Here is a 17,641-nt window from a genome sequence, read left to right as displayed (position 1 = left end):
GTTAGGGTTCCGTTTTATTAAAATTAAATTATGACTATTGTGGTTTTTTTTTTAACTAAACAAAATCTGACATGAGAGGATACTCTGTGATTTTTAATAAAAACTGTTTTCCCCAGGAATGTTGGTAAAAAGTGCAGCCAGTAAGGCAAAGAAAAAAAAAAAAACAATTGTATCTGCCTATGCCCTTCCTGTAGAAACATATTATGAGAAAATATTTTAAATAGCAATGTTAACCTACCTATATGTTTATTACACTTTTCTTGGTAAAATTGTTGAACCAATTGGGATTAGGTACATATTACCCATACCTACAGCACAGAAGAAACCATACTAGTGCTGGTTACTACTTTTTATATTGGGTAACTGCAGGAACCAGTTGAGTTTGTGAAATACAAAGAATTTAAAAACAAAGTTCCTAAGAAAGGCATCATCAGTGGCTATGTATAAGGCAACAATACTGATACATAGCCCTTGAAGGCACTGGTCTAATCACCGTGCGATGTCCAGCTGAGAGTTGAGCATGTTTAATGTGAATACAGTGACGATAATTCCTATTATTTATTCGGCATTAACATAAATGTTATGCCTCGACATTCTTGTTCTAAAAAACTGGCAACGGTTCCATCTTTACCTAGATAATTGTCTGCGGAGCTCGGGCTTTTGTGTTTGGGACCATGCTTGTTAACTGAATTACTATTGCTGGTTGAAGAATAACAGGAACTATATCAAAAGAAAAATAGGTGCATCAATGCATTTCTTCTAGGTTAGAATAAGAATGATTGACACTATTGACAGACATCAAAACAAAACTCACATGGTTTTGACGTTTCGATAGTAAGGAATGCGTTCATCTCAATTATTATTAATACCTAATTACATCATCATCATCATTAATTTAAGAGCCCAGCTCTTGTCGGTGCAGCTCCTTCCATTTACACCTATCTAGCGCCAACTCCTGTACTTCCTTATACGTCACAACCTTCACCTTTTCTTTAATTTGCTTGATGTAGCTATATCTTGGACCGTGGACGACCCCTTCCTCTCTTTCCTTCGATCTTCCCTTCCACGATGTTTTTGATAAAATCGTCGTGACGTATAAGGTGTCCTATCATTTTTCCTCTCCTATTCTCTTTTTTTATATAAATTTTTAATGGCATGGCCCTCTAGCCTTTGTGCCAACTCCTATTCTCTATATTTTGCAATAGTTGCCTTACCTAATTACACTTTTATAATATTAATCAATGGAAATTGTAGTTGCGGTGCAGATTCTACTAAGTAAAATTCTAAGCTGACATAGTTTTAAGAAAAATATGGCCAATTTGCATAATTTGCAGTTCATCTGCTGTCATGACAGTCTGAACTATAGTTATATGTCAATGGTCTGAACGCATTCAATAACAAACACTGCTGCCACCAGATTGATCGTTGTGTAATTTTTTTGTTCTCCAACCAAATATAAACTTTATTGCTTTGGAGTAAGGTTTATTCTTTTTCGATTAAGATCCTGAAACTTCATTTTATAAGGCGACCGAAGCGCCCCGAAGTGGTATTCGGATAATTTCGCAACGACGCCGTGTTGCACATAGCGCGTAGGTATATTATTGTGTGGCTCGCGCACGCTAGCTCTTCTCAGTTTCTCAAGAAAGAAAAGTACCCGGTGAAGTGAAGAAAAATGGCTGATTCGGAGCCTGAAATTAGTAAGGAGGAACTTCAAAAACAAATTGAAGGTTAGTTTAACAATTTGGGAGGTTTCTGCTAACAATTATAACGAAATCGCTGAAATTTAATGATCTGCTCTGGGATTTAAAATGGCTTCCTACAGTGAAATGGAAGCGAGTTAAAAATTTCGCTTGTTTTGGTCAAAACATTGATTTGTTATTATTATAATAATACAACGTTTATGAAATGAAGGATAAAATGTATGAACACAGGAATTAGTTTCTGTAGTAGCTGATTAACTCGACTCAATTCAGGGTTTTAAGACATTTTGTTGGTTTATTTTTACATAAGTAGGTAACTACTATTATAGTGTTTTCATGAGCCTGTAAATTTTGTGTTGAACTGTAATTGAACAACTCGAAATTTTGTAAGTAGGTAATATTTTATTATAAGTTAAGTATTTTTTTATTGTAAGTATTATTATAAATAGGTAGTACCTATTCTGAAAGGATATATGTAATCATAATTTTGTGAAATTAATGTAACTTTATTATTGTCAAATTAAACAAAACAAATGGCCGGGTGAGCGGACAATAATTGCGTTTAGTTTTGAATAAATTAAAGTATTGGGTAGACAAATGATTAATCTATTAAGAAGCTATTTATAAATATAAATATAAAGAGAAATTCAAACGGTTTGATGAAAGGCCTTACTTATAGAAGTAAACTATTTTCCCCGTATTAAACCCGTTTTCTTATCTTTCCTTTTCCCAACTATGTCTGGGTTTGATTCCAATTTAACCGGATGGAGCTGACTACCAGTGTTTAACCCATGTACTTTTTACATCCAGTCTGACACCAGTCTAACCAAGGGGTATTGGGTTGCCCGGGTAACTAGGTTGAGGAGGTCAGATAGGCAGTCGCTTGTAAAGCACTGGTACTCAGCTGAATCCGGTTAAACTGGAGGCCTACCCACGACATAGTTGGGAAAAAGGCTCGGAGGATGATGGTGTTCTTTTTACATCTTATTAATTAACTTGTCAACAGAAATCCTGTACCATGCTAGTCTTGACAAGATCTCGACCAAGAAGGTCATACAACAGCTGGAGCAGAAGTTAGGAGTAGACTTATCTAAGAAGAAGACAATGATCGACCAGATGGTGATGGACTATGTCAACGACATGGAGTCGGAAGACGAGGGTTCAATGGATGATGAAGAAGAAGTACCAGCACCACCACCTAAAGCGGTGAAGAAGTCTAAGAAACAACGCAATGATGATGACGATGATGAAGAAAATGATGATAGCAATGATAGTGATTGGGGGGTGAGTAGATAATAGACATATTACTATTTTTTACTGCAATTATATGCATTTGCATATCACTTGTTAATTTAAAACTTCATTTAGGTCCTGTCATGGTACACAAAAAAATAGGAGGTAGTTTGTTATTATAAATATTACCAACTTACTAAAACGGAGAACTTTGAAATTGGTAGTTTTCTTGAACATATCATGTTAATTTTCATAACATTTTCCGAAGGTCTGAAATTATTCTTAGTACTAAGATATTATGTTAAGTAAGAGTCATAACTATATTTCAATGATTTAATCATTCAAACTAAAGAAAATTAAAAAACTTGTGATAGGTAATAGATAAAATTGAAGTATATATTTGTAACTAGCTGTTGCCCGCAACTTCGTCTGCGTGGGCAATATAGAATAGTCAAAATACTACTTATCCCGTAGGTGCATTCTTTCACGTGACAGTGACGTTATTAGGATTAGCACTTAGCAGTCGCATAGATTCATTGATCAAGGTTGTGTTGTGGATGTGACCATTTACCTAAACAAAAGAAGTAAAGTTTGTGACGTTGTGAATATCTCTGGATCTAGTCAGCCAATTTGGGAAATTATTACGTATGGTGCGTAAGTAATTTTCACAGGAAACAGCTTTAATCTATGTCTATATGCTTTGAGTCTGACAAAGCTGTCATTTGTACATTTTCTGCAGCTGCTGCGACTAATCAGAAGCCAGAAAGTCTGTCAGTCTTACCATGGATATCGTCTTGTGTAGTTGACTGGATTGAAGATAGGTAGATAGGTAGTCGCTCCAAGCAAAATATTGGTACTCAAACAGATTCGGTGACTGGAAGCCAACACCAACATAGTTGGGGAATAGCTGGATGGATGATAAAATGAGTCATCATCATCAGCAGGCGCATAGGGTAGGATAGTTTCACTACTGGGGAGAAACACTTGTAGGTATGACGGGGATTTTCTGTGCACTTACTCACTATGGTAAGGCTGACCCCACATTAGGCGTGCGTGATCCTCGGGCGTGTGAGTAGCGCGGGCGTCGCGAGCGCGCTGCGTGAACGTCGCGTTTTGCTGCCCTGCGGCATGTGTGAAGAGTGCAAGCGACGCGCTCGCGGCGAGCACGCGGCGCTCGAGTTGCGTTCTTACCCCTTCGCCCGCTATCCCCGCCGCCCGCTAAACGCCTTAGCAGTTAAACGTCAAGGAGAGCGGCGCGTGCGCGCCGCGAGCGCGCTGCAAATGCCTGCGGCATTTGCGGCAGCAAAACGCGACGCTCACGCAACGCGCTCGCGACGCACGCGCGGCGCCCGCGCTACTCACACGCCCGAGGATCGCGCACGCCTAATGTGGTGGCCTAAGCCGGGACTCCACCGAAATACTACTCTCCACGAATAGGCAAAATGTACGTATCTGTGCGAGTCCACTTCATGTGTTCGTACTTGAAACCTGCAGTTTTGCCAAGATTTTCAAAATGTACGCTCGCAATTTGCCATTTCTTGGTGGAGCCAGCAAATCAAAAGAAACATAAGTGTTGTATACTATGCGTCACTACCGCACACCGGGCAAATTTCGCTATTGCGGAGGACGTTTATATACCATATTTTGTGTCACACGTAAACAGGACGACAGTAAGTATCCACCGAAACACTTTCAAAGATCTGATGAACAAACAAATCAGACCTGACTTGGTCACCTGGGGCCAATCAGAGCTCTATGAAGCGATCATACGCTTTGGCTCCTACTGTTATTGTGGTTTCTGAAAATTTAATCACCTCATTCAACGACGAATGTAATTCTGATGGTACTATTAAGAACACTTGCTTAGCGCAGAAGCTGACGTTAGCAGGTCAAGTCTTTTGACTTCTCGAATAGGATACCATTGGTTTTTGTGCAATGCACACCTGCAATGCATTCTGGATTAGGATAGGATATAGGTGGATAGGATTTGAAACAGAGAACAATTCTGTCTTTGTGATTAAATGACATCAAACGTAGTTTTATATAAAAGGTGTTTTTTTAGACTTGGCTCGGGTCTTACTGAGACTGTTCGTAATCGTGAACAGTGTATTTGCGATCAGAAGTTGAAAGTTAACATGTCTCTGGTATGTGGAGCGTAATTTGTACGTTTTCAGACGCATAAAGCATTTTACGTGTGTATGGTATTAAATCGAGAAAGCTCCCATTTCTTATCTGCACTTTGTATCTGGGCTTGTTTTTAAAGCTATAGAATCCTACATTACCTACCTCACGCTTAGCAGCGCTTGCGAGAGATAGATCCTCATTTCTTCTAGGATTAAGTTTACATATTTTGCATCAGAAAAAATAATTAAGGTTTACTTAATACTACTCACTCAAAGTAATTTGTTTTAAGGCCACCACATTAGTGGAAGATAAGCTAAGGCGATTATCACACTGCCCCGCATGATGCAGCGTAGTGGGTGGATGCGTTTTTTTCTGTTGCTTGTAAATATCTCCGTTTGTATGGAAAACACGCATACACACTGAAAATGCATCCACGCGCGTTCATGCGGATCACGCGCATACACGCGGAGAAACACGCACCCCCGCGCGTAGGTGCGGGGCGAGACGCAAGGTATGGCACACTGAATCCCGCAGTGCCGCGCGTGATTTTGAATGGGCGTGACGTGTATATTTGTAAATGGAACTCTATGAGAGCCGCCGTGCGTGAATCTACTAAACGCACCTACGCGCGTGAGTGCGCGAAAAACCCGCACGATGATGCAGATCTGCACTCCCGCAGGAACGCGCGTAGGTGCGTCGACACGCAAGATGCAGCGTGATGCGGGGCAGTGTGAAGATCACCTATACTATGTTTATGAAAAAATCCTGATATGAACTCCATCTGTAACTTTAAATGATAATTAATTGTTCCACTAAAGTCATCATTTTTGACATAATGTTCAAAAAATAATTTAGATGGCACCGTTTTAAATTTGGCCGAGAACTATTAATATTCCTTTCATCAAGGTAATAATTATAGTTGGATTTTGATGTGCCACGGCAAACTGACAAACACTATTGAAATGTCTATCGAAAAATTACACTTCGTGTTAAAATATGGTGAATTACGGAAAATACACAACTCCATCTGTTGAAAAAATAATCCTCTATAAAGAATGTATGGTAATATTGTCATTTACCACCTCGCTCCTTTGACAAATTGATGATGTATTTTATTTACCACAGATGGAGCTACTTTAACCTTGGCTAAAAAAAAATTTCATATTTTTTTTTTCTTCCGAAGTTACTTATAAAGGTGTGATTTTCTGTGTTAAGATTAATAATAGGCCGATCAACTAATATAAGTACAACATTCAAATGTACAGTTTTGACAAATAGATTGCGTGTCGTAATATTTTACATCTTGAATTCACAAAATTAATCATATCTTTTGATAGAGTGAATCGATTTCGATGAAACAAAAACTAAGTAATACCCCAAGTTACGTAGATTTTTTGTATATAAGCATTGTCTGCATTTAATTCGTAGATTTTACGTGAATCGCGAACAAACAAACAGATAAACAGACAAACAGACAAACAGACAAACAGACAAACAGACAAACAGACAAAAATGACAAAAATGATGGAAATGGGTTCTGTTAGTTATTCTTTAACATGCTGGCTATTTTTTTTTGTCAATTTCTTCAATGTACAAAAATTACTTTTCTACAGATTTATTATATGTATAGATTACCACCTCGCTCCTTTGACAAATTGATGATGTATTTTATTTACCACAGATGGAGCTACTTTAACCTTGGCTAAAAAAAAATTTCATATTTTTTTTTTCTTCCGAAGTTACTTATAAAGGTGTGATTTTCTGTGTAAAGATTAATAATAGGCCGATCAACTAATATAAGTACAACATTCAAATGTACAGTTTTGACAAATAGATTGCGTGTCGTAATATTTTACATCTTGAATTCACAAAATTAATCATATCTTTTGATAGAGTGAATCGATTTCGATGAAACAAAAACTAAGTAATACCCCAAGTTACGTAGATTTTTTGTATATAAGCATTGTCTGCATTTAATTCGTAGATTTTACGTGAATCGCGAACAAACAAACAGATAAACAGACAAACAGACAAACAGACAAACAGACAAACAGACAAAAATGACAAAAATGATGGAAATGGGTTCTGTTAGTTATTCTTTAACATGCTGGCTATTTTTTTTTGTCAATTTCTTCAATGTACAAAAATTACTTTTCTACAGATTTATTATATGTATAGATATTAAAATTACAGCTTTGTAGTAAGTGCATATCAATCTTTGCATAGTCAGTTCATATAAAAAAATGTTTATTTTTTAACGGACTTCCCAAAAAGGAGGAGGTTCTCAATTCGGCCGGTATGTTTTTTTTTTCTATGTATGTGCATCGATTACGCCGAGGTTTATAGACCGATTGTACGTGATTCTTTTTTTGTTCGACGCGGAATAGCTGCCAGCTGGTCCCATAGTTATCAGGTCAGGATGTGATGATGGAAACCCTGAGAAATCGAGGGCAACTTTCGTAAGTTTTAGGCATACATAGGGTTAAACCTTGACACTCATATGTATGCCTGATAGCACTATTCAACAGTGAAGGTTTGGAGCTGACCTGATGATGGAGACCCAAGAAGATCGAGGGAACTCGACAACTGAATGTGTAAACTACCTCGTGTTTGGGCTTATATTTTTCGTATTGACGAGACCTTTGCAACAGTGAAGGTTTGGAGCTGACCTGATGATGGAGACCAGAGAAGGTGGGAACTCGACAACCGAATATGTAAACTACCTCGTGTTTGGACTTATATTATTCGTATTGAGGAGAATTTTCCAGTTATCCGGATAGTGACAATTATTCGTATCACTGAAAAGCTGAAAATAAAAAACTTTTTACAAAAAAATAAAACCAACTTCCAAAAACACACACTTATTTTAGGTGCATCTGCCTAGAAGTTGGTGGCAAACTTAACCTAGGGACATCCATTAGACACACATCTACCACACATGTACATCTACAAGCTTTCAACAAACTTGCCTTGCATAGTGAATATGGTATTGGCTCCCTTCCAGTGGTTATTTTTCAAAAATTATAGATTAAATATACCCAGAATCACAATTGGCCTTTATCATCAGCCTTTATAGTATCCCACTGTTGGGCACAGGCCTCCTTTCTCACAGAGAAAGATTGAGGGTGTCAATCAGCCTGTTACTGTTACAGCCTTTTTATCGTCCTACTGCTGGGCACAGGCCTCCTCTCACATGGAGAAGGATTGAGCATTAATCATCACGCTTGCTCAATGCAGGTTGGTGATTTCAGACTTTATGGTTTCCCCAAGATGTTTTCCTTCACATTTTTATCAGCCATTGGTGTCTAAGATATATTTAAAAAGTACATACAAACTTAGAAAAGTTGCATTGGTACTTGCCTGAACTGGAATCGAACCCACACCCTTATACTCGAGAGGTTGGTTCTTTACCCACTAGGCCATCACGACACGACAATCAGCCTATTAGATGTTTTATTCCACAAATAAAGTTCACATTGTTTTTGTGTGCATAATCTCGGGAGTGCATAGTTATGGCAAAGTAGCAGTCACCCGGTTTCGTGAATTAAAGCATCTTTACCTACCAAAAAAAAATGCTTTTTATGCGAATTTTGGCTGATAATTGACAGGGCCTGTCCGTTTACAATACCATTTTCAGTAATAACTTTGGTGCAGTGAATTTAAAATGGGTTTTATATTAACAACCTTTGGAGGTATGTAAATGTAAAAAATCTATTAATCTTAAGTTTTGCTACTTTATTTAACAGCATACATTTACAGCTAGCTTTTTCCTACCATTGTATAAAATACCTGTTCTTTCATTATCATTCCTATGTTATTCATTTAATTAATTACATTTTTTTTAAATCTATTAGATTACTTTGATAAAGACCACCTAAGTGCACTTTCTATGGGAAACCATCGCCTTACCCACAATGCTTGGCTCGTAGTTTGCTGATTGCTACCTACCATACTTTCATTCTTAGCTTTTTTTTATATGAGACATCTCCTCATCATTACAACAACATTATAACGAAACTGTATAGAGATAACTTTTCATTCTCCATTATTTCACATAGATTCTTTAGGTTTAGAGGAAAAAAACAATTGACAACAGGCCAATAATCAACACTTTTATAATTTACCTTACCTGCTTTTTGTTTGCTACCACTCCTTGCCTTACTTCCTCATTAAAACCAATTGTTAATATTACCAATTTCCTCTTCCAGTGTTGGAGATGTGTTGACTGTGTGAGTGTTGGAGATCATGGGCACTTGTTCTCCGAAGAACCTTCAGACGAAAACTATCAGACAGTAGAACAAGAACCAACCATCACTTCTTCAAGAAACCATCAGCCCAGTCACCCGAGAAAAGCAATTATTTTAAAACGCGTCAATCCGCACTGTGAAGATGAAGCAGATTTATTTGGGAAACTGACTGCTATGAAACTTAGGCGGCTTCCTGAAGAACACAGACACGATGTAATGCTACAGATAGACGAGTTGCTGTACGATAATATTCATCTGTGAAAAAGCTTGGGAAAAAGTTTACCAGACGTGTAGCCTTATGTAATTAAGAATCAAAACTAAGGACATCATTCATTTCGTAACTAAAACTGAAAGTGCAGGCCAGAGTAAAAAAGTAGTAGATTCTTGTAGAGAAGAATGCTCTGAAGATTTTTTACTATTACAAGAATCGTCTACAATTAACCCCCAGGCTGCTATTTGACTTTGAAAATATAAAAAAATCCCACAATGTGTGAACATCACATTACGGCCCCAAACTTCAGGAGGCCAGCGCTGCCTTCAAACAACTCCTGCCCAACCTGAAGAACCCAAACGCTTTTTTTTTTTTTCTTTGATGGAATGTTAGACAGTCAGTAAGAGTCTACCTCTAAGAGTAAGAGTAAGGGTAAGAGTGAGACCTACAGCGGGAGGGGTCATTTGATGAGTTCCCAAAGAACAAAAAATCAAAGCGTTTGGGCCCCTCAGGTTGGGCAGGAGTTGCTAGAAGGCAGCGCCTGTCACCTCCAGTTTGGGGCCGTTATGTAATGTTCAAACTTATTTTGTATTTTCAAAGTCCAATAGCAGCCTGGGGGTTAATTGTAGACGATTCTTGTAATAGTAAAAAATGTTCAGGACATTATTCTCTACGAGAATCTACTATTTTTTTACTCTGGCTCTTTTTTTACTTTCATTTTTGGGTACAAAATGTTCGAGACTTGAATGATCTCCTTTAACATAATAACATCGTGTGTGTCGTTCATAATCACATTAAAATGAAATGCGTTAATATATGTCGATTAACACAAAGAAAAACGAAAAATACGTAAAAATAAAAAAATGATTTTTTCAAACAAAGTAAATAGAATAAAGTTTGCGAAAATTAGAACATCATATAAAAGTCAGTCATTACAAACAACTGAAATTCTCCCTTGAAAACTGACAGCTGTCAACTGATCAAAACATTCGATACTCCTAACTTTATGTGCTTTATACATGATGTTGTAAATTATAAAAACGAAAACGATTTTTGTCACTTAAGCCCTAGACAGAGGGACTGCATTTCGACTGCAATCAAACTGCAATTTGCAGTTAAAGGGCAGTTTGAATGCAGTTGACACGACTGCAATAAAACTGCAAACGCTTCAGAACACGACTGCACGCCGACTGCATCCCAACTGCAATCGGACTGCACGTTTGATTTGCAGTTCTATTGCAGTCGTGTCAACTGCATTCAAACTGCCCTTGAACTGCAAATTGCATTTGGATTGCAGTCGAAATGAAATGCAGTCCGTCTGTCTAGAGCCTTATTGTTTACTTAAAAATAGTCTTACCTTCCTTTAGAGACATTTAATGGTTACTTATGCCATTCCTTAGTTAGTGAAGAATTTGTATGACATTCCGTCACTAAGGAGTGACTTAAGTAATCATTAAATGTCTCTGAGTGGTGAGGTTAGAATTCATTCAATTAATGTTTTGCTTGAAGCAGAACAAATAACAAAAAAAAAATCGTTCCTGAAATCTATGTATAAATTACAAATGACTTAATATTCAGTAGCTTATTTGCCTTAAATCTATCAGGGTTGTGTAGCTCGTTAGTAAAACTTCAGCTGAGCTGAAAATCACGGTTTTAATACAAACAGGCTAAGCTGACTACGAAAAAGTTTTGTTAATATTATTCTTTTGTTGGTCTTTCAAGTAGGTTAAGATTGATTTTTTTGATCTCTTATAATATAATTGATCGTGTGAAATTAGTTTGTAAGTAAAACAGGTATTTGATTTCCTTTTATTAAAAGGATTAGTTGATGTAACGAATAATAATCGCTTCGGGTTTTTGAACATTCGCATTTCCTGCGAATTTGTGTAACGGAAAAGGGCAACATTTTTTTTCCAACTTCACAGAAGTCTGTGCGAAAATCTGCAATATGACGTCTATTTTCAACACTGTTGAACAGTGTCGGCAGGCCAAAATGGCCCTTTGATTAAAAAAAAAACTGAAATTAACATTCGATACACCACTATTAGGGATATCAAATTGTGTGAATAAAATTCCCTCTTAGGGCGCTTTCAACTTATGCGTTTCTTGACGGCCGGCTGCGGTGCGTTGGACTGTTGCCGCACCGTGCTTCTTGTATGAAAAAAGAGGAACGTCCGTATGCCGTACGTCTAACGCTACTAGGCTTCGGCTCCGCAACCGGCCGTCAAGAAACGCACAGGTTGAAAGCGCCCTTATACTCTTGAAACAAGGATTTGTGTGATAAATTTATAGTTTATAAGATAAGACTTGTGTATCTCACTATTATATATTATTATAGTCTTAGGGTGCTTACATAAAGAAACCGGTACAGACAAACCTGTACGGGTAGGTACCGATCAGTGCAGGTATAATATTTCAATACAATCCTATTATATCTATCCTATATCCTAAAGAAACAGGTTGTAACTTACCTGTTTCTTTATAAGTGAGTCAATAGGATTGTATTGAAATGTTATACCTGCACTGATCGGTACCTACCCGTACAGGTTTGTCTGTACCGGCAACCTGTTTCTTTATGTAAGCACCCTTAGAGATTTGATAAGCTTAAGCTTCTAATGGCCAATTTCTGAACATACCCAAATACCGGCAGATAAACTGTCGAAGTGCTCAGAAAACCATCACTCTAGTAATATTGCTCGAAACTGTATTAAATCTATGTCAACTTTATAAAGTAAGTGTAGTTCATATTTTTGTAAGCAAAATGACCACTAGAACTACCTAGTGTTTACATTATACCCTTAATTCAGCTATTTAGATTGTAAGTTTGTAAAAGAATATCACGTTTATTTTGTTTAAGACATAATACAAATCAAAGATTTCGTGTGTAAAAATCTTCAAACGGCTGTGACCATCCATATGCCTAGTCGGCATTTACTTTAAACATTAAATAAAAACCATTGATTCCAATTTTACGTTTTATTTTATGATCCTTTTTTATACTGTTTAGCAATTTGTTTAGTTAAACTCACACTTTGTAAGGTTAAATGCATTCTAATGGGAAAAAAACTTCCCAAACAGAAGATTCTCAATGTGTATTTACAAATCCCTGTATTTTTTGGAGGAATACCGAACACTTCAAAAATAAGGGGTGGAGTGGGTGTGTGTAACTCTTTGCCTAAAAGCCACCTGTTTATTTTACAATCTTATGTAATAAAGAGCAGCTGTAATTCTTGCCTTTAGGAACCATCTAGCTTCAGGGCAACTCAGAGAACTTTGGTGTAAACTCTAAAAATACCTAATAGTTTTGTAACAAAACATCTATTTTGTTTCAGTCTGGTGGCAAGAAGAAGAAGGTTGAAGAAAAGAAAAAGAAAGCAGCTCCTAAATCTAAGAAAGAAAAGGCAAAGAAGGTGAGTTTACAGAAAGAAAAGAAATAGGCATTTATTTATACCAGGCCTCTGTCACTCTCTGTACTTGCGCGCGATAAATGCCTACCGCTTGCTGGGTTACCGGTAGCCCCACGCGGCTCAGGGCGCACAACAGTCACACTCGCCGTGCGCGCTCCAATATTATAATTTTTATTTCGTGGCATGTTATGCTGTTGGTTTTTATTAGGTTTTTTGAGCTACCTCACAAACTGATGGATTATTTTGAGTTGTGTTGGTTTATATGCGACTATTGTAAGATTTAGAAACATTTTATATGTATGAACTTATCTAGTAATTCTATATTTTTTTAAATAAATTAATACTTATCTACTTTATGATTAACAGAGATCATTAGGTACTTAGTTTACTTTAGATACCTACTTAGTTATATGAACTGTATTGTGAGTTTTGTAGCTCAAAACACATCTCGAATGTAAGTAGGCATAGTTCTGTTCCAACTTAATGACGACTAGGAACATTACGCGTGTCGCGACGCAGTAACCAATTTTAGGTATGTATCAACACCCGACGGAGTTGTACCATATGGGGTATGGCACTTGTGCTCGGAAAATAGTTGGAAACCGCCTTTGATTTTGACGAAAGCTTTGCTTAAGTACTTACCTATGCTTACGTATTAGGTAATATTTAGTAATATGTACCCATACTCCATTTTAGTAGGCAATACAATAGTTAACTAAAGAAAAATATTCTTGATATTACTTTTTATTTAAAAACTCAGTATTAAAAAAGGCTATCTTAAAATAAGCGTAACTTTGTTTTCCTACTTAAATATTATAAATTGTAAGAAGCAACCCTAAGCACGGCCACGGCACGGTTGCGGTCACTGAACTGTGTGCTATCGCATTGGAATAACAATCAAGCGCTTGAGCTTTTAAGGTTCATTTTATAACGCAGCTAGGAATTTTTAGGTAGTTGGGGAACTTGTAGGTGCTTATAACAGTAGGTATGGACTTTTTTGTATGGAGTGATTTACAACGGCGGATCCAGGGGGTAGGTCACAAGGTCATGACTCCCCCCTGGGCCAGGTTCAGGACCTAAGAGGACCAATAATTGAAATGGTTAAACACGATGTTTTCAGTTTTTGTTATAAGTATAAGATAATTTTTATTCCGAGTGAATAGGTAGATACCTACATAGTTACAGGTAGAGTAGTTTTGCTGAAGAATTCGTGCTCGCAACGCTCGCTCTCTATTCTTTATTTATTCTTTATCCGTACCCAAAAGGAGGAAACGGGACCCTGTTACTAAGAATCCGCTGTCCGGGTTGTCTACATTACATGCTGTATCTCATGCAGGGCCGTCTTAACCTATGGTGCAGGGTGTGCGAATAACCCGGGCGCCTCGGTCTCAGGGGCGCCGTGGGACGCCCCACCACCAGGAAATTTCGAAGAAATTACACCCGTTCGATAAGGAAGTTCCACATTGTATCATGATACTGACAAAAAAGTCGCCTTCGCTTTGTTGGATCGATCATTTCGATTATTTTTAACTTTTAACATCCTCCAACTAAGTGAAAAAATTCTAGTAAATGACTATGTCTGTACTGTATTTCTAATTATTTATTATTTTTAATGACGCACCGAATCAACGAACACAAATGGCACTCGCTCTAATCCCGGTTCCTTTTTATTTGTACGTAATTCCCAGTCTGATTTGTGAGTCTTCAAACAAATAATTTAAAAAAGTTCGCGCTCGCTGCGCTCGCGGCTAGTTGTTGTTTTACAATGTATTTAATCAGGTGCTTTTGTGTCGTAGGCTCAAAAAATTTCGGGCTCGCTTCGCTCGCGCAATATCATATATACCTTGCCTTGATAAATTCATAAGTCAAATATAACAAAAAAAAATATTAATGGAGTCCTCAAAAACAAAACAGTTTGCGCTTCCGACTGCTTGTTACTTTACAGCGCTTTTTAAAACTTATGAACTTTTTGTGTCCCAAAATTAAAAAATTTGCGCGCTCGCTTCGCTCGCGCTAATTTTTACAATAACGTAGTCCTGTCTCGACTTTCATAACTTAAATCTGGCCAACAGTTTGAGCCTACAATGATACGGAAACATTTTTATAAGTCCTTTACCTACCAAAAAAGTGACTTTCGTTCGAACGTTCTTATTTATATTCCTTTTGATTTTGAGTAGTACATATTGTATGTACTACTCAAAATCTTTCAATAGATACATAGGTGGCGCTTGGGTGATGATTGCACCGAGGCGCTACATGAGCTAGAGATGGCCCTGATCTCATGAACCATGATTTTCCCCTGTGCCCTTCAATTGAAGTTTTCACAGAAAATGTTTTACTGTTGCTGCAATAAAAAAAACGTACGCGCCCTTTTCTACGTACACAATACTTTTCAAACGTTTAGTCTTCAACCTGAAAAAATTCTCGCGCTTGCTATGATCGCACTTTCTTGTATTTGTGGTGTCTATTTGTTATACAGCAAGAAAGCGTTTTCATCTACTTTTAGTCCTCGAACTGAAAAAAAATTTTCGCGCTCGCTTCGCTCGCGCTTTTTTCAATTTCACGTCTATGATTTTTTCAATTTCACGTCTGTGATTCTGTCCAAGAAATCGCGTTCGCTCAGCTCGGACCATTTTCTACATAAAAACACTTTTTTAACCTTAGTCCTCGACCTGAACAATAATTTTCGCGCTCGCTTCGCTCGCGCTTTTTTGTTTAACACGCGTGTGTAGTATAAATACGAGAAATTGCGCTCACTCTGCTCGGGCCATTTTCTACATGAAAACACTTTTTTTCACATTCGTAAAAATTTCGAGCTCGCTACGATCGCGCTTATTGTATTTATACTACTACTTTTAATATTAACAGATCTATACGCTACAATATAATATTTTTTGCGACTTGACCACGACTGTGTGACCCCCTCCTGGTGCCGAAGCTGGATCCGCCCTTGGTGATTTATCTGTTACGTGGTAACTATTAGGGTCAATTCCCACTGAAAGAGCAGCGGCCGGCAGCGGCCGTAAGAGCACGGAAAATGTAAGAGCGCGGCGCGGTGCGGCGCCGCGCGGCCCGCCGCGCTCGCGCTCAATCCCTTGCAATTACCGCCGCTGCCGGCCGCTGCTCTTTCAGTGGGAATTGACCCTTATATAATCTGTGTTTATACTATTACTAAACGAAGTAGACTATACATAGATGGAAGTAGTCTTTAAGATAACCAATCCATAGAAAGGACAGCGCCCCCAAAGCCCCTCTTTCTGTCTGGCCTCTTCTACCTTAGACAACAGGAACACCTACAAATATCTGGTCCTATCTGGGGCACAATACTTCTTGATATATAAAATGTATATACATGTAGCTAATAAATTGTGCAATCATTTCCAGGGCGGTGGTGGAGTAACGAAACGTCGCAAGGGCAGCGGCTACACAAAGGCTTGCAAGCTATCCCCAGCCCTCGCAGAACTTATGGGCGAGAGCGAACTACCCAGACACGAGGTCGTCAAACGCGTGTGGGCAATCATCAAGGAGAAGCAACTCTTCGACCCCAAGAACAGACAGTTCGCTATCTGCGACAAAGCGCTTTTCAAAGTCATAGGTGAGGAGAGCTTTCACACGTTCAGCATGATGAAATACTTAAAAAATCATTTCTTGGACTAAACTTTGTAGTTGGTAAGACTGGATGGATCTAAGTCAGTATTCGGTGATGTCTTCGCATTTTTTACAATGTACGTCTCTCGTATGTTGTTTTGATGATGTTCTTAAGGGGTTTTCAAAATAAGCTAATAGTAGTTGATTGATTCATTTCACATAAGGTTACATAAGTGTAACTCGCAATATAATGTAATACTAATAATAATACTTTTCGACATCTGAATGTTTGAATATATTGATAGATTTGAGGCTCTCTTAAAGTGCTAGCTTTCTTTAAAACCGTGATTTTGTTCAATTTGTGTAAGATTACATACCTAAAAGGTAAAAACCACAAGTTTTCTTTTTTCTATAGTGTTAGGCAGCTTTAAGTTTCAACAATAATGATTATTTTTCCACGTATCTATCCATTTTAAGGTTGCTTATTTTTTAATAAATTAGATTTGATCTAATATTGAATTTGTTGCATTGTACAATGCGTTTATTTAAAACTTAAAGCTAATGGTACTTGTGTATCCAAATCTTCGTAAAATAAAATGAATAAGTGATGCTAGTTTTTGAAATTATACAAAAACTAGGCGATATTTTATTTGAAAGGACTAATTAAATATATGAAAACAAATTATATTGATCTTTGATATTTTACACGTGGATTTGGATGCAAATAAAACGTATTTCTTAAGGCATATGTGAGATTTCTCACCATATCGTCATAGATGTCATTTTAAAAAGTAACCTTATTCCGAATATTTAAGAGCCATTTTTCATTGTAATTCTAAACATTTTAATATCATAGTTCAGATTTTACTCATAAGCAATAATAATGATTCATTCAATTTTAGACCTTAAAACTGTATGCATAAAGCTTTGGTTTCCTAGGAAAGCGGTGCCGTCATATAGCGGCCGTAATACAGCGGTGAAAGACGTCACCAGAACGTTGTCTATGTAAACAAAATGGGGCGGTTTCCTAGAGAGCGGTAACTGACACCGTAACTTCAAAAAGCGGTGCCGCCATTTGCATGACGGCCGTCTTGACGGTGTCAGATAGTTTGGTGAACGTTTTATTGAAAG

General features: G+C 37.5%; 1 protein-coding gene across 1 annotated transcript; it reads left to right on the top strand.

The window, feature by feature from the left end:
• Positions 1–1,541: 1,541 nt before the first annotated feature.
• Positions 1,542–17,434, top strand: LOC124641782 (upstream activation factor subunit spp27). The gene is made up of 4 exons (XM_047179992.1): positions 1,542–1,727; positions 2,707–2,984; positions 12,848–12,925; positions 16,307–17,434. Exons 1-4 carry the CDS (start codon positions 1,673–1,675, stop codon positions 16,577–16,579), a joined length of 684 nt encoding a protein of 227 aa, XP_047035948.1. The 5' UTR covers positions 1,542–1,672; the 3' UTR covers positions 16,580–17,434.
• The last annotated feature ends 207 nt before the right edge of the window (positions 17,435–17,641 follow it).

The sequence above is a fragment of the Helicoverpa zea genome, chromosome 23 (assembly GCF_022581195.2).
Source record: "Helicoverpa zea isolate HzStark_Cry1AcR chromosome 23, ilHelZeax1.1, whole genome shotgun sequence".
NCBI classification, from domain to species: domain Eukaryota; kingdom Metazoa; phylum Arthropoda; class Insecta; order Lepidoptera; family Noctuidae; genus Helicoverpa; species Helicoverpa zea.
Note: the sequence above shows the minus strand (reverse complement) of the source record. Positions and strands in the feature narration are given on the sequence as shown.

Bases quoted from the DNA above. Each gene is read 5' to 3' on its own strand.
- LOC124641782 (XM_047179992.1), top strand. From the start codon at position 1,673: ATGGCTGATTCGGAGCCTGAAATTAGTAAGGAGGAACTTCAAAAACAA. The intron at 1,728-2,706 runs GTTAGTTTAACA...ACTTGTCAACAG, and splicing joins ACTTCAAAAACAAATTGAAG to AAATCCTGTACCATGCTAGT. The intron at 2,985-12,847 runs GTGAGTAGATAA...ATTTTGTTTCAG, and splicing joins GCAATGATAGTGATTGGGGG to TCTGGTGGCAAGAAGAAGAA.